General features: G+C 44.1%; 1 protein-coding gene across 3 annotated transcripts in view; it reads left to right on the top strand.

Moving 5' to 3' along the window:
* CCDC149 (coiled-coil domain containing 149) overlaps nucleotides 1–20,463 on the top strand; it is a 119,581-nt gene that overhangs the window by 71,167 nt on the left and 27,951 nt on the right. For all 3 annotated transcript variants that reach the window (XM_019962529.2, XM_019962530.2, XM_070791239.1), the window contains exons 5-9: nucleotides 14,119–14,235; nucleotides 15,060–15,232; nucleotides 15,941–16,013; nucleotides 17,207–17,291; nucleotides 19,908–20,052. In XM_019962529.2, coding sequence (XP_019818088.2) covers nucleotides 14,119–14,235; nucleotides 15,060–15,232; nucleotides 15,941–16,013; nucleotides 17,207–17,291; nucleotides 19,908–20,052 — 593 coding nt within the window. The remainder of the gene's footprint in view (nucleotides 1–14,118; nucleotides 14,236–15,059; nucleotides 15,233–15,940; nucleotides 16,014–17,206; nucleotides 17,292–19,907; nucleotides 20,053–20,463) is intronic.

Below are 20,463 nucleotides of genomic sequence, written 5' to 3'. Positions count from 1 at the left end.
GGGCCCAGATCAGCTGAGAGTCCGCTTGTATAAAATTTCCACCAGGAATCTCAGGGTCGTTTTACCTGTTGATCAGCTGTTTCCAGTGGACCAGGTGGGCGTATGCCTCCCATTAGAGACACAGACTGGGGTGAGAAGCCTGGCACCTTGCATTTTATGTGCCCCTTGTGGAATAAGCACCTAATGGAATATACCAGGAGTGGCATCTCATGTTTCTGTTGGGTTTTCTAGTCCACTTGCTTTTATGTTTCCTTCATTTTACAGGTTACAGCACTTTTAGTACAGAAAAACGATAATGCAATGTGAGGCACTCAAAACCAAGGAACGTCAGGTGGGCAGTGTCAGGCAGTCACTTTTACTGGGCCCCTGCTGGCCAATTTAAATGTAACTGTTTGCAATTGTGCCTAAACATGAGGTTTTGCCCTTAATAATGAGCTTTATGTTACACCAGCTGACAGTCTTTAAATAACTCTGTTTTATCTGGTATTGGCACCATAAAATGATAGACCCTTTCAGTGAATGTATTTCTATTGACATGGGACTTTTGGATGGATTCAGCAAGCAAACCAATTGAGCAAAGCCACCAGCCAATAAAGATCGACTAATGAGCATGCAGGTGATTTATTAAAGTAGACTTTGTTTTTATTAAAAAAAAAAAAAAGAGTGCTCAGCTGTGGATGTTTATAACAGTCCAGGATGAGGGATCAGAGAGCTCTTCATAAACATTTCCTCTTTATGCTTCAAAGGAGCATTGAGATGTCCTAGCCTGTGGGAAGCCCACATGAAGAGGGCACTCTAATGAAGAGCTCTCACCCTGGGTAATTAGAAATTAATTACCAAGAATCAATCTAACTCAATGCAACTATGAACCATGCCATGTAGAGCCACCCAAGATGGACGGATCATGGTGGAGAGTTCTGACAAAACGTGGTCCACTGCAAAGGGGAATGGCAAACCACTTCAATATTCTTGCCTTGAGAACCCCATGAACGTTAAGAAAAGGTAAAAAAAAAACAGGACACTGAAAGATGAACTCCCCAGGTCGGTAGGTGCCCAATATGCTACTGGAGATCAGTGGAGAAATAATTCCGGAAAGAATGAAGAGATGGAGCCAAAGCAAAAACAACACCAAGTTGTGGATGTGATAGAAGCAAAGTCTGATGATGTAAAGAGCAATATTGCATAGGAACCTGGAATGTTAGGTCCCCAAATCAAGGCAAATTTAAGTGGTCAAACAAGAGATGGCAAGAGTGAATGTTGATGTTTTAGGAATCGGTGAACTAAAATGGACTGGAATGGGTGAATTTAACTCAGATGACCATTATATCTACTACTGTGAGCAAGAATCCCTTAGAAGAAATGAAGTAGCCATCATAATCAACAAGAGTCCAAAATGCAATACTTGGATGCAATCTCAAAAACAACAGAATGATCTCTGTTCATTTCCAAGGCAAACCATTCAATATAACAGTAATCCAAGTCTATACCCTGACCAGTAATGCTGAAGAAGCTGAAGTTGAAAGTTTCTGTGAAGACCTATAACACCTTCTAGAACTAACACCCCCAAAAGATGTCCTTTTCATTACAGGGGACTGGAATGCAAAAGTAGGAAGTCAAGAAACACCTGGAGTAACAGGCAAATTTGGCCTTGGAGTACAGAATGAACCAGGGCAAAGGCTAATAGAGTTTCGCCAAGAGAACGCACTGGTCATAGTAAACACCCTCTTCCAACAACACAAGAGAAGACTCTACACATGGACATCACCAGATGGTCAATATTGAAATCAGATTGATTATATTTTTTGCAGCCAAAGATGAAGACACTCTATACAGTTAGTAAAACCAAGACCAGGAGCTGACTGTGGCTCAGATCGTGAACTCCTTATTGCCAAATTCAGACTTAAACTGAAGAAAGTGGGGGAAACCACTAGATCATTCAGGTATGACCTAAATCAAATCCCTTACGATTATACAGCGGAAGTGAGAAATAGAGTCAAGGGATTAGGTCTGATAGAGTGCCTGAAGAACTATGGACAGAGGTTCGTGACATTGTACAGAAGACAGGGATCAAGACCATCTCCAAGAAAAAGAAATGCAAAATAGCAAAATGGCTGTCTGGGGAGGCCTTACAAATAGCTGTGAAAAAAAGGGAAGCGAAACTAAAGGAGAAAAGGAAAGATATACCCATTTGAATGCAGAGTTCCTAAGAATAGCAAGGAGAGATAAGAAAGCCTTCCTCAGTGATCAGTGCAAAGAAATAGAGGAAAACAATAGAATGGGAAAGACTAGAGATCTATTCAAGAAAATTAGAGATACCAAGGGAACATTTCATGCAAAGATGGCACAATAAAGGACAGAAAGGGTATGAACCTAACAGAAGCAGAAGATATTAAGAAGTGGCAAGAATATACAGAAGAACTATACAAAAAAGATCTTCATGACCCAGATAACCATGATGGTGTGATCACTCACCTAGGGCCAGACATCCTGGAATGTGAGGTCAAATGGGCCTTAGGCAGCACCACTATAAATAAAGTTAGTGGAGGTGATGAAATTCCAGTTGAGCTATTTCAAATCCTAAAAGATGATGCTGTGAAAGTGCTGCACTCAATATGCCAGCAAATTTGGAAAACTCAGCAATGGCCCCAGGACTGGAAAAGGTCTGTTTTCATTCCAATCCCTAAGAAAGGCAATGCCAAAGAATGCTCGAACTACCCCACAGTTGCACTCATCTCACACGTTAGTAAACTAATGCTCAAAATTCTCCAAGCCAGGCTTCAATAGTACATGAACTATGAATGTACAGATGTTCAGGCTGGTTTTAAAAAAGACAGAGGAACCAGAGATCAAATTGCCAACATCTGTTGGATCATTGAAAAAATAAGAGAGTTCCAGAAAAACATCTATTTCTGCTTTACTGACTATGCGAAAGCCTTTGACTGTGTGGACCACAACAAACTCTGGAAAATTCTTAAAGACATGGGAATACCAGACCACCTGACCTGCCTCCTGAGAAATCTGTATGCAGGTCAGGAAGCAACAGTTAGAACTGGACATGGAAAAACAGACTGGTTCCAAGTAGGAAAAGGAGTACATCAAGGCTGTATATTGTCACCCTGATTATTTAACTTATATGCAGAGTACATCATGAGAAACGCTGGACTGGATGAAGCACAAGCTGAAATCAAGATTGCTGGGAGAAATATCAATAACCTCGGATATGCAGATGACATCACCCTTATGACAGAAAGCGAAGAAGAACTAAAGAGCCTCTTAATGAAAATGAAAGAGGAGAGTGAAAAAGTTGGCTTAAAACTCAACATTTGGAAAACTAAGATCATGGCAACTGGTCCCATCACTTCGTGGCAAATAGATGGGGAAACAGTGGAAACAGTGACAGACTTTATTTTGTTGGGCTCCAATATCACTGCAGATGGTGACTGCAGCCATGAAATTAAAAGATGCTTACTCCTTGGGATAAAAGTTATGACCAACCTAGACAGCATATTAAAAAGCAGAGACATTACTTTGCCAGCAAAGGTATGCTAGTCAAAGCTATGGTTTTTTTCAGTAGTCATGTATGGATGTGAGAGTTGGCTATAAAGAAAGCTGAGTGCTGAAGAATTGATGCTTTTGAACTGTGGTGTTGGAGAAAACTCTTGAGAGTCCCTTGGACTGCAAGGAGATCCAACCAGTCCATCCTAAAGGAAATCAGTCCTGAATATTCGTTGAAAGGACTGATGCTGAAGCTGAAACTCCAATACTTTGGCCACCTGATGCGAAGAACTGACTCATTTGAAAAGCCCCTGATGCTGGGAAAGATTGAAGGTGGGAGGAGAAAGGGACAACAGAGGATGAGATGGTTGGATGGCATCATCAACTCAATGGAGATGAGTTTGAGTCAACTCCGGGAGTTGGTGATGGACAGGGAGGCCTGGCATACTGCAGTCCATGGGGTCGCAAAGAGTCGGACATGATTGAGCAACTGAACTGAACCAAGAATTAAAATGAGCCAGAAGGTCCCTTCTCCTGTTCTGGCCCTGTCATATCTTACTCTAACTGAGATCTTGACAGTGAACCATAGGCAACACTCAGTTAGTTCAGCAAGCAGCCAGACTAGTTCAACATTTCCTAATGCTTTATCGTCAGATGAATTAGACAAATGAATTTGGTCTCAGAGACCATATTTAAGCTTGTTCTGGTTTATATGAGCTTATAGCCTGGGTAGAAGACTTATTTTACAGTACACCACCCCCAAATTGGGATACTCTGGTGGCCCAGCAGTAAAGAATCTACCTGCAATGCAGGAATCCCTGGGTTGGGAAGATCTCCTGGAGAAGGAAGTGGTGATCCAATTCAGTATTGTTGCCTAGGAAATCCCATGGACAGAGAAGTTTGATGGGCTACAGTCCATGGGGTTGCAAAGAGACAGACATGACTTACTGACTAAACAACAACTACAATGTACCCAAATTACACTAAAATCAAAACAAATTGAAGCAGCTTTAAAACTGCTTTGTACAACTCTCTAAATTTTGTCCCCCTGGGAACAATGTGTTCTGAACTATCCGAAGATAAGTCAGGAGCTTGCTAGCTGTGTGATCTTAGGCCAGTTCCTTGGCCCAACTGACCTCTCTCTATCTCAGTTGTTCTCATCTGTACAGTGGAGGTAATTGTGGTACTTGCCTCACAGAGAGTGGTTCGGTTCAATTCAATTCAACACATCTTCATTGAAAACCTGACTCTCTGGTCTGGAAATAGGGTAATAAACCAACCCACTGAATTCCTGCTGTCATGGAGCTTCTATTCTAGTGGGCATAGAAGGACAGTGAGGAAATAGATAGATATATGGTATAACACTGTTTGAACATCTCTGATGTAGTTATTGGTATCATGTAGTGATGATTGGTATTTTCCAGCCTTTTTAGAGATGCAAAATGGTAGGTCTTAGAGTTGACAAAATCTTATATTTGATTGAATACAGTAAAATATGTCAGACAGTGCTAAGTACTAAGTCAACAAGTTACAGCAGGCTAGAGAGCTGTAGGGCTTCCCAGGTGGCGCTAGAGGTAAAGAACCCTCCTGCCAATACAGGAGACATAAGAGATATGAGTTGGATCCCTGGGTAGGGAAGATCTCCTGGAGGAGGGCTTGGCCACGCCAGTGTTCTTGCCTGGAGAATCCCATGGACAGAGGAGCCTGGCAGGTGACAGTCCATGGGGTCACAAAGAGTTGAACATGACTGAGCGACTTCACAGGCATGGAGCTGTGTAGACTGCAGCCTGGAGGGCACTGCTTACACTGGGTGTCAGGAAGGCACTCCTGTCCACATGCCCTTGGTTCCGAGGCCTGAAGGAAGTCAGACGGGAGGTGCTCCAGGCAGTGAGTGCTGTCATCGGTGAGGAGAGAGGCTGCAGAGTGCTCACTCCAGGACCCTCACCACCAGGGTTCAACTCCCAGCCCTGCCATTTCTAAGGTCTGTGAGGTGGTCAAGTCACTCCACCTCTCTGTCTCCACGGGGATCGGAACAGTACATCACGGGATGCTTGTTGGACTTAGCGGGTCAGTGTGTAAGCACTGAGGACAGGGCTTGGCATGTGATGGTGAGGGGAAGTGTACACCCCAGTCTGAGCGCAGGTCCCAGGCAAGGACCCTGGCTTCAGCACTCTGCTGCAGCCCCTCCACGGCTCTCCCCTGTGAAGACAACAGACAGTGTCTGCCTCCTGGGCTTGTGGGAAGCCGCAAACCGGAGGCTTCCTGTATCTAAGATGCATCTGAGGACTCCCTGAGGCTAGCCGGACCCTGCTATGAGCACTAGATATTTCTGTGCATGTGGCCAGAGAGGTCCCTGAGGTGGAGCTGACAGTGGGAGGGATAAGCATATGAGCGAGTTGATTTCTGGAAGCACAGTGAAGGCATTGGGGCACTTACTTGAAGGTGAACGCTTCAGCAATGGTGTTCAGGGAAGACCTCCTAGAGGAGGTGACATTCGATCTGTGACCTGAAAGAGACAGAAGACGTGGGTTCTGCACAGACCTGTGGGGAGAGCAAGTGCTGAGGCCCAGAGGCGGGCAGAAGCAGGGGCTGAAGGGAAGCCAGCGAAGCTGGTGAATAAGAGAGGTGGTTAGAGTTGGGGTCGAGAAGCGGGTGGGGGCAGTTCATGCATCATCAGCTCTCAGAAGGGCTTTGCGATTTATCCCAAATTTATTCCATTGCAGTGAAGTCACTGGAGCTACTGTGTGTAAGGAAAGCTTCTAGCATGTTGTTTGGCCCAAACTGGGTGCTCATTAACTGGGAAACATTTACTGACGCACACTAATGAGTGTGTGCATGGTGATCTCCAGAGCCTGGGAAGAAGACAATGAAAACTGCTGTATTATGTTTTTTTGTTGTTCTTTAAGTGACAAATTCTTTTGTTTAAAGCTAGAACTGGATTTGTCATATAGGTCTAGGAATTTGAACTTTGGTATACACAATAGAATTGCCTACTTGGAGCCATTTAAAGCTCTTGTGTCTAATTTTATCAAGGGTATTTCAGAAGGTCAGGGGGCAATAGGAGAGGATGTGGAAAAAACCGATAAAGACAAGAGAGGCAGGAACTTGTTTTTTAAGTCACCCAGCACAACACCGGCAGCTGAATGTCTAATAAATGACTTTTGGTGCTGACCTCTCCCTAGGCATGCTATTTGCAGAAGTATGCAAGGACCAGGGTGAGGAAGGGCTCACATCTATTTCCTGTTCACTTTTTCATCTAGTCCTCCCAGTAATTCTGGCAAATAGAGAGTCATTGGATGAGGATTATAGCCATACCAGCTATAATTGGGGATTGCACTTTCAAAGCTCTTCAGAGAGTGATCATTGCATTGTATCTTTGCATTGCAGGGATGGAGACCATCCCCAGAGTTGGAGTTGTGCAGTGCACAGGCTGGGCAGCCGTACTTAACTGTCCTGTCTACAAGATAGCTCTTACCCTCACTATGGACTCACTATGGAATGTGCCCCCCACCAAAATTTGTATGTTGGAACCCAGTCTGAAATGAGATGGTATTAGGTGCTGAGGCCTTTGGGTGATTAGGTGATTTGGGTGATTCAGGGTGGCAGAGCTGACATGAATGGAATTAGTACCCTCGTAAAAGAGACCCCAGTAAGCTCTTTTGCCCCCTTGGCCAAGTGAGGACATAGTGAGAAGACAGATGACTATGAACCAGAAAGTGGGCCCTCACTAGACAAAATATCTACCAGGGCTTTGATCTTGGACTTCCTAGCCTCCATCTGTGAGAAATAAATGTTTGCTGTTTATCAGCTACTCCGTCTATAGTATTCTGTAATAGCAGCCTAAATAGACTGAGACAGAAATTGGTTCTGAGAAGTGGGGTGCTGCTACAACAGCACCCCACTGTGTGCTGTGTGTGGAAGCAGCTTTGGAACTGGGTAGTGGGTAGAAAGGTTGCAAGAATTTTGAGGCCCCTGCTAGAAAAAGCCTATTGTCCTTCACAGCATTGCTATGAAGTAGGGGCAATTCTGGTGAGGACTGAGAAGAAAAGAGAGAGAGGGAGCTGTAGAGAAAGCTTCAGTCTTCGTGGAGATACTTAAGTCATCCTGAACAGAATGTTGGTAGAAATATGGATGGTAAAGGCCATCCCGATGAGGTCTTACATGCAAATGAGGAACATGTTATTGGACGCTGGGCAAAGGCCATCCTTCTTGTGTGTTAGTCACTCAGTCATGTCCGAATCTTTGTGAGCCATGAACTGTAGCCCACCAGAGGCTCCTCTGCCCATGGGATTCTCCAGTCAAGAATACCTGGAGAATAGTGGGTAGCCATTCCCTTCTCCAGGGTATCTTCCTGACCCAGGGATTGAACCTGGGTGTCCTGCATTGCAGGCAGAGTCTTTACCATCTGAGCCACCAGGGAAACTTGGTTGAATTGTAATTAGGTCCTGTTGCTTTATAGAAGGTAAAACTTGTAGGTGATGAAGTTGGATATTCGAAGAAATGTCTAAGCCGAGTGTTGAAGAAGCAGCCTGGTTTCTCCTGACTGCTTGTGGCGGATTCATTTTGATATTTGGCAAAACTAACACAATTTGTAAAGTTTAAAAATAAAATAAAATTTAAAATAATTAAAAATAATAATAATAAATTTAAAAAAAAGAAAAAAACATGTGAGAAGAGAGAGATGGTTTGAAGATGGAATTGTTCAGCAAAAACGGAATCAGAATTTAAAGATTTGGAAAATTCTCAGCCTGTCTATATTGCAAAAAAATGAGAATGCTAAGGGTGTTGGCCTAACAACACTTTGATAAGGAGGTTAATACTAATTAGTATTAGTAAGAGGCTGGGCACTATTTTTCAGGACAAGAGAAGAATGACATGGAAGGTGATTCAGAGACCAGCAAGGCTGTCACTCCTGCCACAAGCCTGGAGTGCGTGGCTCTGGAGGACAGTTGCCTCCACTTGAATTAGAAAAGAGGGGGCCTCCCAGAACCCCAAGGCTGAAGACCCCAGCCCAGGAGAGCTACAGGGCCCTGGCAGAGCCATCCTGCCACGCCTTGGGGGCGATGTTACCAGTGGGGCTGGAAGGTAGAACATCCATCCAAAGAGGATTAGTCCTGAGCCTTACAATTTAATGTTGTTTGCTCTGTTAGGTTTGGGGCTTACTTGAGACCTGTCACCCTTTCCTCTTTCCTGTTTCTTCCTGTTGGAATGGTAATGTCTCTCCTGCCTGTGTCCCACCTTTGTATTTTGGGAGCACATAACTTGCTAGGTCTCTGCATTTCACAGCTGGAGAGGAGTTGGCCTCAGGATGTATCTCACTTCCAATCTCACTCATGGGTGATTTAAACAAGGTGAGGTTTAGATGAAGCTTTGGACTTCAGACTCTAGAGTTGATGCTGGAATCAGTTAATTCTTTGGGAGGTGTTGGGATACAGTAAATGTATTTTGCATATGAGAAGAACATGAATCTGGGGGTGATCATGGGTGGAATACTATAAGCTGTATCCCCAACACACACACAAAATTCATATGTTGAAGCCTAGCCCCCAGTGTGGTGATATTTTTAGGTTCGGCCTTTGGGAGATGATTAAGTCATGAGGGTGGAGCCCTAATCCATGCGGTTAGTGCCTTTGTAAAAGGGACCCTAGAGAGCTCTCTCAGCCCTTCCACCATGTGAGGACACAGCCAAAGGACAGCCCTCTATGAACCGGGAAACACCCAATCTGCTAGCATTTTCATCTTGGACTTCCCAGCCTCTAGAATTAGGAGAGATGTTTATTGTTATAAGCCACACAGTGTATGGCAGTCTGTTATAGCAGTTTGAACAAACTAAGACAGTCCCCACTTTCAAAAACACTGATGTCACCCAGGGCTCCGTGAAGGTTAGGTGACAGCTGAGGACACGTGACTAGAATGAGCAGATGCAGGAGCTGAACACAGGTAACACCAGGAGAATAATAGCTGCTCCTGCCTCTGGCTACTGGGGAAAATTGTTGTTCAGTTACCGAGTTGTGTCTGACTCTTTGTGACCCCATAACTGCAGCTCACCAGGCCTCCATCCTTCACTATCTCCCAGAGTTTGCTCAAACTCATGTCCATTGAGTTGGTGATGACTCATTGGTGAGCTGGGGAAAATGGATTCAGGCAAATGAAAACAAGATGAGGGAGAGGCTGTTGAGGGCTCTGAGGGATGAAGCCAGAGAAGAGATCAAGGAGGAAGTGAGTCATTCCGACTGGGGGGCCTTCTTGGCACCCGAGTTTGAGCAGGGCTTTGGCAGAGGAGTCAAACTCTGTCGTCGGGGTGGGGGAAGGGCGCCCAAGAGCCGTTTGCCACATCGTTTTGCGGTCTTGTCCCTCAGCCACATCTCAGCTGCAGCTGCACCTCATCCATAAGCGGACGACTCACACCCGTAATTCATTCATAAGCATTTATTTCCATCTAAATCAGCAAATGGACGTGTCTCCTGATGGCCATGCACGCGCCTCTCAGGGCACTGGTCCACTCCGAGGGTTGGCACAGGGAGGCTGGCTGTGCAGTTTCAATAGTCCCATTGGAGGAAATTAAGTGCTCAGAGCAGTTGCTTCTAACAGCTTCCAAGGTGGGAAATCAACCCCATTGCCTGTGGTCTACAGATAACGTTGGCTCGGCAGCTCACTTTCCTCCAGCTTGGAAGAAAATTGGGACTTCCCCAGTGAGTGTATGTGTGGGGAACCTCACGTGGAGGGGGACACCAGTGGTCACAGCCATGACTGTAATAGAAGCTAACATTGATCGAGCACTGTTTATGTTCTGGGGCTGTGCTAAGTATGGTAGAGAAATACCTTCTCTTACGTGGGACTAGGTTCTAAAATCAGCATGTAAGAGGCAAAAACTTGGGTCTGGCTGAAATTCGCCCTGAAGTTCCCTTAAGTTGCCCATAATGTTCAGGCACATGGCCATGCAAGCTCCTAAACAGCAGTCTTACTTATAAACATGAACAATATGATTTTGCCTAAATGCATCATCAGTCTCTCTCTCACCTTGCCCTCAGTCTGGGACATTGAAAGTAGGGGTGGGGGGAGCCACCAATTTTTAAAATTATTATCTCTCCCATCCCCTTTTCTTCATCCTGCTCTTCTTCCCCTTGGTTTTCCCCCTCATCTTTTCAGAAACTGGACACATCAATTTGAATTGCCATAAGTTAAATTCTCATTTAATACAACTTCACTCTGACTTCATGCTCAGTATTGGGGAGAGGAAATTGCCCCCTCCACCTCTCTTGACGTCTTGTGGTTGGACACAAGACAGATTAGCAGAAGAAAAAGAGACATCTTTGAAATTCATGCTGGTCTCTCAGACATGGGATCTAAGAAGTGACCAAAGCAGATAACTTTTATACTTTCAGAGAAAGAAATAATATATTTGGGAGGAATTGACAGAAGAGAGAACCTTAGGTTTTGGGTGCCCAATTAGTGAAAAATATAAACTGAGTTTTGACTTAGGGTAGTAAATAGAAGCAGTAACAGAGTTTGTTTAGATTTTGGTTTCTTGCCTGAATTCCCTACCTCTGACAGTAAGGGTGTCCTTCTACCTTCAGATGCAAGGAGTACACCTTTCGAATGAGAGATTTTTTACATTTATTTTTTAATCTGAATATAATTGCTTTGGGCTTCCCAGGTGGCTCAGTGGTAAAGAATCCACCTGCCAAGCAGGAGATATGGGTTTGATCCCAGGGTTGGGAAGATTCCCCTAGAGGAGTGCCTGGCAAACCCACTCCAGTATTCTTGCCTGGAGAATTCCGTGGGCAGAGGAGCCTGGCATGCTATAGTCCATGGGGTTGCAAAAGAGCCAGACCCAACTGAGCAACTAAACAACAATGATACAACACAACAGCAACAACATAATTGCTTTACAATGTTGTATTCATTTCTGCTATACAACAATACGAATCAGCTCTACGTATGTCCCCTCCCTCTTGAGCCTCGCTCCCACCCCATCCCCATTCCACTGCTCTAGGTCATCACAGAGCACCAGGCTGCATTCCCTGTGCTATACAGCCTCTTCCCACTCGCTCTCTTACACATGGTAGTACATATGTCAATGCTACTCTCACAGTTCATCCCACCTTTTCCTTCCCACTCTGTGTCTACAAGTCCATTCCACATGAGAGAGATCTTTTCCTGCTCTCAGGGTGATAGAAAGGAGGATCAGAGTCCCTCTTGTTAAGGGCCAAGTGTCCCTCTTGGCCATTTCTTAAGTAACTTTAATTCAAAATAATCAGTATGGCATTGAGGCACATTTGGGTGCAGCCTACTCTGGGCCCGACAGTTACAGGCACTCTGGAGAGTAAAAAGCTGGACTGTTGCTGTCGTACTCTTACAGTAAAAGATACTAAGAGAAGTTTAGGCATAAGCCTGAGGTTGCACAGCTCTCAAACTTGGCCCCAGGACACCAGCCCCCAGGCAGGCAGACTCCAGAACCTGTGAGCTATTAGCTGAGAGGACAAGAGCAGTCTCCCTGGGGCTTCTGTCCCTGCTCTCATGGCCCCTTTGGGCCCCTTCAGCCAATTGAACATTGAGTGTCAGACTCAACCAGTGATCCAGCTATTACCAACTTGGGCCTCACTTCTTAAAAATAAGTGTTTCATCCAGCCCAGCCCTGAGATTTAATAGCCGATATTGTATGCACATTAAACACCAAATGATTGTTAACATGTTTATTGAAGCTTAACAGGCATCCAGTATATAAAAGATGACTCTCTTCTATGGCTGTCAGACCTCAATAAACATGTTTAATAATTAATTGGCATTAAGCAAACATAATTGTGTGATTCTAAATTAAGTGTTCGGCGAAGCGTACTGTGAATGGGAAACCACAGTGGTGTTTTATTACTTAAAGTTCAGGCTGTCAATCTGGCTTTTCACATACAAGGAAAAGCACCCTGCTTTCAAAGCCATGTGGCATGCTGGTTGCCTCATGCCAAAAAAAAAGCCACAGGCCTTCCTGTTCCTAGACTCTTTGATCTGAAAGTGTTTCTTATTTGGTTAGCTGTTTGTCTTTCACTCACTTGGGGTTCTGAAAGTCCTGAGTCAAGAATTTGTGTTTTCACGTTATCAGCTTTCAGGTGAATTAACCAGTTCTGACACAAACTCCATTCTCCCCCAAGTATAGCCAGTGCTTGACACTTGCTGTAGTTACATTCTCTAAAATCCCTCCAAACACTGATTTAGGGAATACGGAACCATTGTTCCTAGGGGAAGTAGGAGATTAGGTTCCTCTGAGCCTCTCATCACAACACTTTTGTCACCTGATCAATATATGTTTTACACGTTTCTGTTTAACTTTATTTAACTTATATTGTTCATTCTTTACCATTGAACTCACAGCCAATAGCACTGTGACTCGTGCCTGGATGAAACTTATCTAACACACAGATATTCTCTGTAAGGCACATCATGACCTTTTGTGCTCAGAAACACCAAACAACACTCCAGCACAGCTCAGGGGGCCTTCTTAAACAGCAAAACAGTGAGAGAAGGTGCAAAAATGTGAGGGAAGAAAAGGGGCACAAATGAGACCATGAAAAGGTCACTTGTTTATAATATGAGCTGAAACAAGAAAGTATAATGATCTTAGCTGGGAACTTTCCTGTGGGACACTTCCCATTGTTTGCAACTCTGCATTTTTTTGCCCATATCCACCTACAAGGGCTTCCCAGGTGGCTCAGAGGTAAAGAATCTGCCTGCCAATGCAACAGATGCAGGTTCGATTCCTGGATTGGGAAGATCCCCTGAAGGAGAAAATGGCAACCCAGTCCAGTATTCTTGCCTGGAAAATCCCATGGACAGAGGAGTCTAGTGGGCTAGGAGTCTAGTGGGAGTCTAGTGTGACTGTAGTCACAGAGTCAGACATGACTTAGTGACTGGGCATGCAAGCATCCACCCATGCAAAAGCACCATGAATGTTGATTCCAAGGCTACAAGTAAATTTGCTTTATGCAGGTATACAAAGATAAAATCCTTGAGTTTTGAAATGAGAATTCCATCAAACATGGCCATCTGTATACTAAGTGCGGTGTATCCTCTGCTAGGCCTTTGTACAAGCTGTTCCACCTGCCTGTAACGTTGTCTGCTGATCCTCATGATGCTTTTGCTCACAATAGTTGCACAATAAATATTTGTGCAGTTCAGCTGACTAGTTTTCAAATAAGGACCCCAAATATATCATAGCCTAAATGTCAAGAATGTGGGAGATTGCCCATCTTAGCAGATTCTTTGCAACATTGTGTTATCATTTTTTTACACTTTGCTAAGTTTAAAAGAGACCCAGAGTTTTTTCCCTCACTGTGTTAGGGCTACACAGGACATCCATCTTCAGATGCCTAGCCCTGTGTTCCCATTAGCCTTATAGGTGAATGCATGGACATGTGTGTTTAGGCATGCCTGTACAGAATACAATATGAATTTTTTTAATTGAATTAATGATATTGGTAAGAAATTTCTTTGTCTTGTGCCTTTCCCCAGTATTTCTTGAAAAATGTTTTCTTCCAACACTTTCTGTCTAAGTAGGCTTGGGGTTTTGTTTAGATCTATTCATTTTCACTCTCTCTCGCCCTCTTCTTTTCCTACCAATGGAAAATGCAGCTGTTGAGGATGACAATTGCCAAACAGAGGCTGGGAGACGAAGAAATTGGCGTGCGGCACTTTGCAGCCCATGAGCGTGAAGATTTGGTTCAGCAGCTGGAGAGAGCAAAGGAACAGGTTATCGTCAACATCTGTTAAGAGTTGGGGGTGAGAGTTGGGGGTGTGTTCGCACAGCTGGGCACGACACAGAAAAGAGTAGACTGTGCCCTGTTTCTCCGAGAGTGTGGGGGTGTCTGGGATGTGGTCAGAGGAGGAAGAAGGATACAGTTGGAATGCATTTACTGCCTTCGTTCTCTGCTAAGTTCTTAAGCGATCTCTTCTGTTTTTGGCTTCGAGCAGATCTGCTGTCTTACTTTGGGTGTCATTGTTCTGAACATAGCAAGAAACATCCCCTGTACCCAGGAGAGACAGGGAGCGAACAAACGTGATGAACTGGCCTTAATTTGCAAGTTTCAGCTGAAATACTGAGCGATGCTTTTTAGTCTAAATCTTAACAGGTACCAAGCCCTAGTTAGGGAGCAGCTTAGAGAGCCTCAACTTTGTTTTTCTTCTCTTATTAAGTGATTTTGAAGAACAGAACAAGATTTCTGGGTCTAGAGTGGTTTAAAAAAGTATGTAGTTGTAAGACACTGGCTGCTGTTATCAATGTCTGGATTTGCCCTCTCTGAGCCTCTGGCTTTAGGGCAGGCTGCAGTTGGTAAGCAAGAAGTTCTGTGCTTCCAAGATGCCATGTCTGTCTCATCTTGGATATAGTAAGTGACTGGCTAGAAGCCATCTCCTTGTTTTTAGCTTTCATCATAGTGGCGCTTATGGTTTTATAGAAGGTGGCTGGCATTAATAAGCTCTCTAAAAGTCAGTCAGCAAAATAGACGATTCCCTCTCTAACCCTCAAGCCAGTGTCTGCAGAACTCCTTAAGTAAGGGCGCTTCCTTTGCTTTCAGATTGAGTCTCTGGAGCATGACCTACAGGCTTCTGTGGATGAGCTTCAGGATGTTAAAGAAGAGCGGTCTTCCTACCAGGACAAAGTCGAGAGGCTCAACCAGGAGCTGAACCACATCCTCAGTGGCCATGAGAACCGTATCATTGATGTGGACGCCTTGTGTATGGAGAACAGGCAAGTGCCCAGGCCCTGGCCTGTAGTCATAGGGTGCTTGCCCTCCACTTGCCTGCAGGCTGGGAGTTATTTGCAGCCCTATTTACATTTGATAAAATTGCCTTACAATGAAAGGAAAGTCCCAACTCTAAAGCAATGATATTAATGTCACCCATTAGTTGTCAAAGTACGAAAAGAACAACCAAATGCTCACAGGCTACATACGTGCAGTCTTTCCCTGCCTTCTCTGGTTGGGTGAGAAGGGTAGGGAACAGTGGAAGCTGCTTGTTATTGCTATCAAGAAGACAGAAAAGAATAAGAAAATAAATTGAGGAATTCCCTTAGCTGTTTCTTTTCCTGGAGGCAAATTTCCGTGTCTGAATATGACTAACTTAACAGCGTGTCTGGTGTCGCCTCTTCCTGCTTTGCTTCCCAGTGGAATTCATCTTAATGAGAATTATTTGAAAACTGTGCTGATACCCCTTAGGGGATCTCTGCAGAGGGCTGTTCTGAAGTGAGGTTTAGGTGACTTGGGAATATTTGACCTTCATCGCATCCATTTAAGAAGAGGTCACCAAGATGCACTTTACCTCTTTTGGGTGGAGGAAGGCATTATATGTAAAAGGTGGTTCTTCAGGTGTGTGGTTTTCCTTTTTTCCCCCTTATTGTTGAGTGTATGGTTTTTATTTTGCTCCCAAACTCTTTCTAGTTGTACGTATTCTTTTCCAGGTACCTTCAAGAGAGATTAAAGCAACTTCACGAAGAGGTCAACCTCTTGAAATCTAACATTGCCAAATACAAGGTAGAAGATTCTGACAGTGAGGGTGATGATTCACGATTGTACATCTAAATGTCATTCTATTTTAATTCTCTTTTATGTGCCAAAGATATTCTAGTGCTTGCCTGCCCTCCAGATAGTGCAGTAAGAATGCTTAAACTGAGGCACCAGTGAGAATTAAGCCCCCAAGCAGCAAACACAACAGAAACAGGTTTTGCAAGAGCTCCTTCTATTACCTGGACAGGGCACACTGAGACCAGCAGAATCTGGCTGCAACCACTTTACAGCCTCGGTCCATATGAAACTGAATTTCCTCTCCAGCTTTTCTGTACGGTGTTTTGTGATCAGATGCTTTGTCTCTTAATCATCCATAAGACAATGATTTCTGAGCGATGAGGAAACAATGATCGGGAAATCACAATCTAAACGATAGTGTTCATGTCACACTGAGAGGACGGAATGTTTAAATTCTCCCCACTGTTATTTAGTCTAATTCCAGCACCATCAGTTAGATAATATCTATTTCTGCAGATGTTAGTTGTAAGTGTTTTAATTAGCAAAATCTCCTGGGTGTCTCTGCTTTGAAACTAGATTGACTTCTCTTCCTGAGGGTGAAGGTTTACAGCCGTCTAGATGCTGGGGAGAGCCGGCTCATTTTCCTGACTTTTGACGTTTGCTTTATTCTCGGAAGTCTCTATGCTGTCCTTCCTTTTCCATTCTGTGGGGGCCAGGCTTGAGTTTATACCCATCTATATATACACATAGCTCTGAACATTGTATAATTAATACGTAATTTAAAAAACTTGTGTATGCATTCACTTAACATCATTTATTCAGTTCTTCCACGAAAGTTAAACCCAGCCTCTATCTCATGTCTGTTCAGAAGGGGTTTCCATAACTAGTGACTTCACACATTAGACTGAGTTCTTGTTTCAGATTTGATTTAATTTAACGCATATGCATTGAGTATCTTCTATATATAGGAGGATGTAATTGCTGTAATTATGCTGGGCACCAACTGAAAAAAAACTCTTTACCAGGTCCGTAAAAATCAGAACTCTTTGGCAAGGACTCTGAATTTTGAAAGTCAGGCCAGCATTTAGAGTTTGCAAAGAGTTCTTGTGTGCTGGAGGGGAGGATGCATCTACCGGAATTAGGTATTTTTCCTTTATTGGCTTTTCTGACAGAGGTTTTTGTTTTCTCCCAATGCTGCTTAGAATGCTCTTGAGAGACGGAAAAACTCAAAAGGCCAGAACAAATCCAGCAGCAGTGCTCTGACTGGAGTCCTGTCTGCAAAGCAAGGTAAGGGTCATTTTCTGGGAGGGACCATGTATGATCACAGAATGCTGGTGCTGTGGGTCCACATCTCAGTTTGTGAATTAGGAACCAAAATGATCCTTAGAGTGTGCATGCATGCATACTAAGTTACTTCAGTTGTGTCCGACTCAGTGCAACCCCAGGGACTATAGCCCACCAGGCTCTTTCTGTCCATGTTGATTCTCCAGGTAAGAATACTGCCTGGAGGGCATGGGTTGCCATGCCCTCCTTCAGGGATCTCCCCGACCCAGAGTTCAAACCTGTGTCTCTTACATCTCCTGTATTGGCAGGTGGATTCTTTATCACCAGCACCACTTGGGAAGCCCAATCCTTAGAGTGGTCACCCCCAAACCTCCCCCTGCATCATCATTGCCTGGAGGGCTTATTAAAACACAGATCACAGGGCCTGGCCTGAGAGTTTCCAATTTAGTGGGCCTAGGGTAAGCCCAGAGAGTGTGCATTTCTAAAAAGTTCCCAGCTGATGCAATGCTGGTTTGGGTACCCTGCTTGGAGAGCTGCTGCAATGAAGGTTCCTCCAATAACTGAGCCCCATTTGCATCTATTCATCTAACTGTACTCTCCTTTCTGGATTGTTTTCCCTTCTGTAATCACCAGGTCAGCATCCCCAAGTGTCTATTCCATCCTCATTGAATTTCTCCTTTTTGTGGCCTCTGAGATCAGACTAGAAAAGTCTCCTAGCTACTGAAATCATTTTATCATGGCACGCATGCCTTTTTTCAAAGAAGTTTTTATTGATTGCAATCTTGTTCCTTCTTCTTGTCGATTCCGATGAAAAATAATGATCTTCCATGAACAGTCAGGGGAATAAATAGCAGAGCGCTTGCTTCTGACACTTAATATTTGGGGATTCAGTTTTAAACATGAGCCTCAAGTGGGCCGTGCTGGGCTGGCCTGTTTTGGGCTTGTTGGCAACGCAGACCAGCAAGGATCACGTGGTAGTCCTCATAAGAGATATGGTGAATTAAAAAAAAAAAATGTGCTGAATCCAGCCTGCCTAAGCAACTCCTTTTTTTCCCCCTCAACTAGAAAAGACACCCTAGAATTATTTTTAAAGAGAAGACTACAGTATTCTATAGAAATGTGGAGTAGCCCATCTAAGTACAGCTGTGTATACCCTTGATAGCCAAACATCTCTGAATGTTGAGACCCAGTCCTGTCACTGTTGTGGGGAATGCCAGCCAAGCTCAAGCACACTGGCAGAGCAGTCAGCCAGCCAAAACTTTCTAGAGAACCATTTGGCAGTCTGTTACAAAAAGCCTTAAACCAATCCCCTTTGAGCCGATAAGAAATGATTACAGACATATGTAAGCACTTAGCTTTAAGAAAGTTCTTCTTCATTAATTATAAGGAAAAAAAACATTGAAAACAACATAAATGTCCAGCATAATTAAATAAATTTCCGGTCCCTGATAGGTCAGTTGGTAAAGAATCTGCCTGCAATGCAGGAGACCCAAATTCAATTCCCAGGGGAAGGTCTGCTGGAGAAGGCATAGGCTACCCACTCCAGTATTCTTGGGCTTCCTGGTGGCTCAGCTGGTAAAGAATCCGCCTGCAATCTGGGAGACCTGGGTTTGATCCTTGGGTTGGGAAGATCCCCTGGAGAAGGGAAAGGCTACCTACTCCAGTATTCTTGCCTGGAGAATTCCATGGACAGAGGAGCCTGGCAGGCTACAGTCCATGGGGTCACAAAGAGTTGAACACATCTAAGCACGCATATGCACCACAGCCCAGTTCTCAGCATAATGCTAGGCATATAACAGGCAGATAAGAAAGAGTGAAGAAGGGTGGCTGAATGAATAGACCTCAAAGAAGGTAACCGTCAGCTAATGGTTTTAATCCATCAGCACCTTGCTTTTTTGTCCATGAAATGGGAATAAATAACATTTTCCAGGTTCTTTTTAAAATTTGAAGTCTCGAATTAGTATGAGCATTTTGAAGTATAAACTACTAGAAAAATACAAAAGATTATTACCTTTTTTTAACCATTTATCATTTATTTATTATTATTATTATTCTTTTTACTTTACAATATTGTATTGGTTTTGCCATACATCAACATGAATCTGCCATGGGTGTACACGTGTTCCCCATCCTGAACCCCCCTCCCACCACCCTCCCCATACCATCCCTCTGGGTCATCCCAGTGCACCAGCCCCAAGCATCCTGTATCCTGCATCGAACCTGGACTGGCAATTCGTTTCTTATATGATATTATACATGTTTCAATGCCATTCTCCCAAATCATCCCACCCTCTCCCTCTCCCTCTCCCACAAAGTCCAAAAGACTGTTCTATACATCTGTGTCTCTTTTGCTCTCTCACATACAGGGTTATAGATTATTACCTTTTAAAAAAATGTTGCAGAAGTCCACAAGGACTCCTCCTTTCTGTTTAATTCTCACACTGATTTTTATTTCATTTTACTTTTGACACTTGAAGTGGATTCTTCAATTACAACACAGTAGCACATAGAAGTCAGGAATTGATCCCAGCTTCGTTGTCCAGGAAGAAGTAACATTGGTTTGCATTTGATCATTCCAGAAGGATTTAAGACTGAGATGTAATTTTATATCCCTCCTAGTTCAGGATCTGTTATCTGAGGATCACGGGTGCAGTCTCCCAGCTACTCCACAGTCCATTTCTGATCTGAAATCTCTGGCAACAGCCCTGTTGGAGACGATCCATGAGAAAAACATGGTCATCCAGCACCAGAGGCAGACCAACAAGTAGGTGGCCAGACCCTGGGGTGCAGGGTGGGCAGGAGATCGGTGGGACGATGGCTGTCAGCAGGCAACCAGGTGGCAACCAGGTGGGCTGCAAGCCTTAAGGGAAGGAGAGGAGAACCCTCGAATCTAGAGGGAAGCTTACCTGGATCAACAAGGAGAGAATACCGGCTATTCCTCACTGAATGCTTAGTCTGAGCCACTCACCAAGCCATGCATGTTGCCTGGCTGATTTTGATGGTATACGTGCCTGGGGAACTTAACCTTAACTTAATCTCCAGTCTCCTCTAGGGAACTCACCTCCTCATGCCGTTTTAACCTCATGGCACGGCTTTCTGGGGCTCTGAGAGTAGAAACACCAAAGCATCAACTTACAAGCCTACGGGGCCTGGAACGGAGTCTCATGCCATTTTT

Source organism: Bos indicus, chromosome 6 (assembly GCF_029378745.1).
Source record: "Bos indicus isolate NIAB-ARS_2022 breed Sahiwal x Tharparkar chromosome 6, NIAB-ARS_B.indTharparkar_mat_pri_1.0, whole genome shotgun sequence".
Classification (NCBI taxonomy): domain Eukaryota; kingdom Metazoa; phylum Chordata; class Mammalia; order Artiodactyla; family Bovidae; genus Bos; species Bos indicus.
Note: the sequence above shows the minus strand (reverse complement) of the source record. Positions and strands in the feature narration are given on the sequence as shown.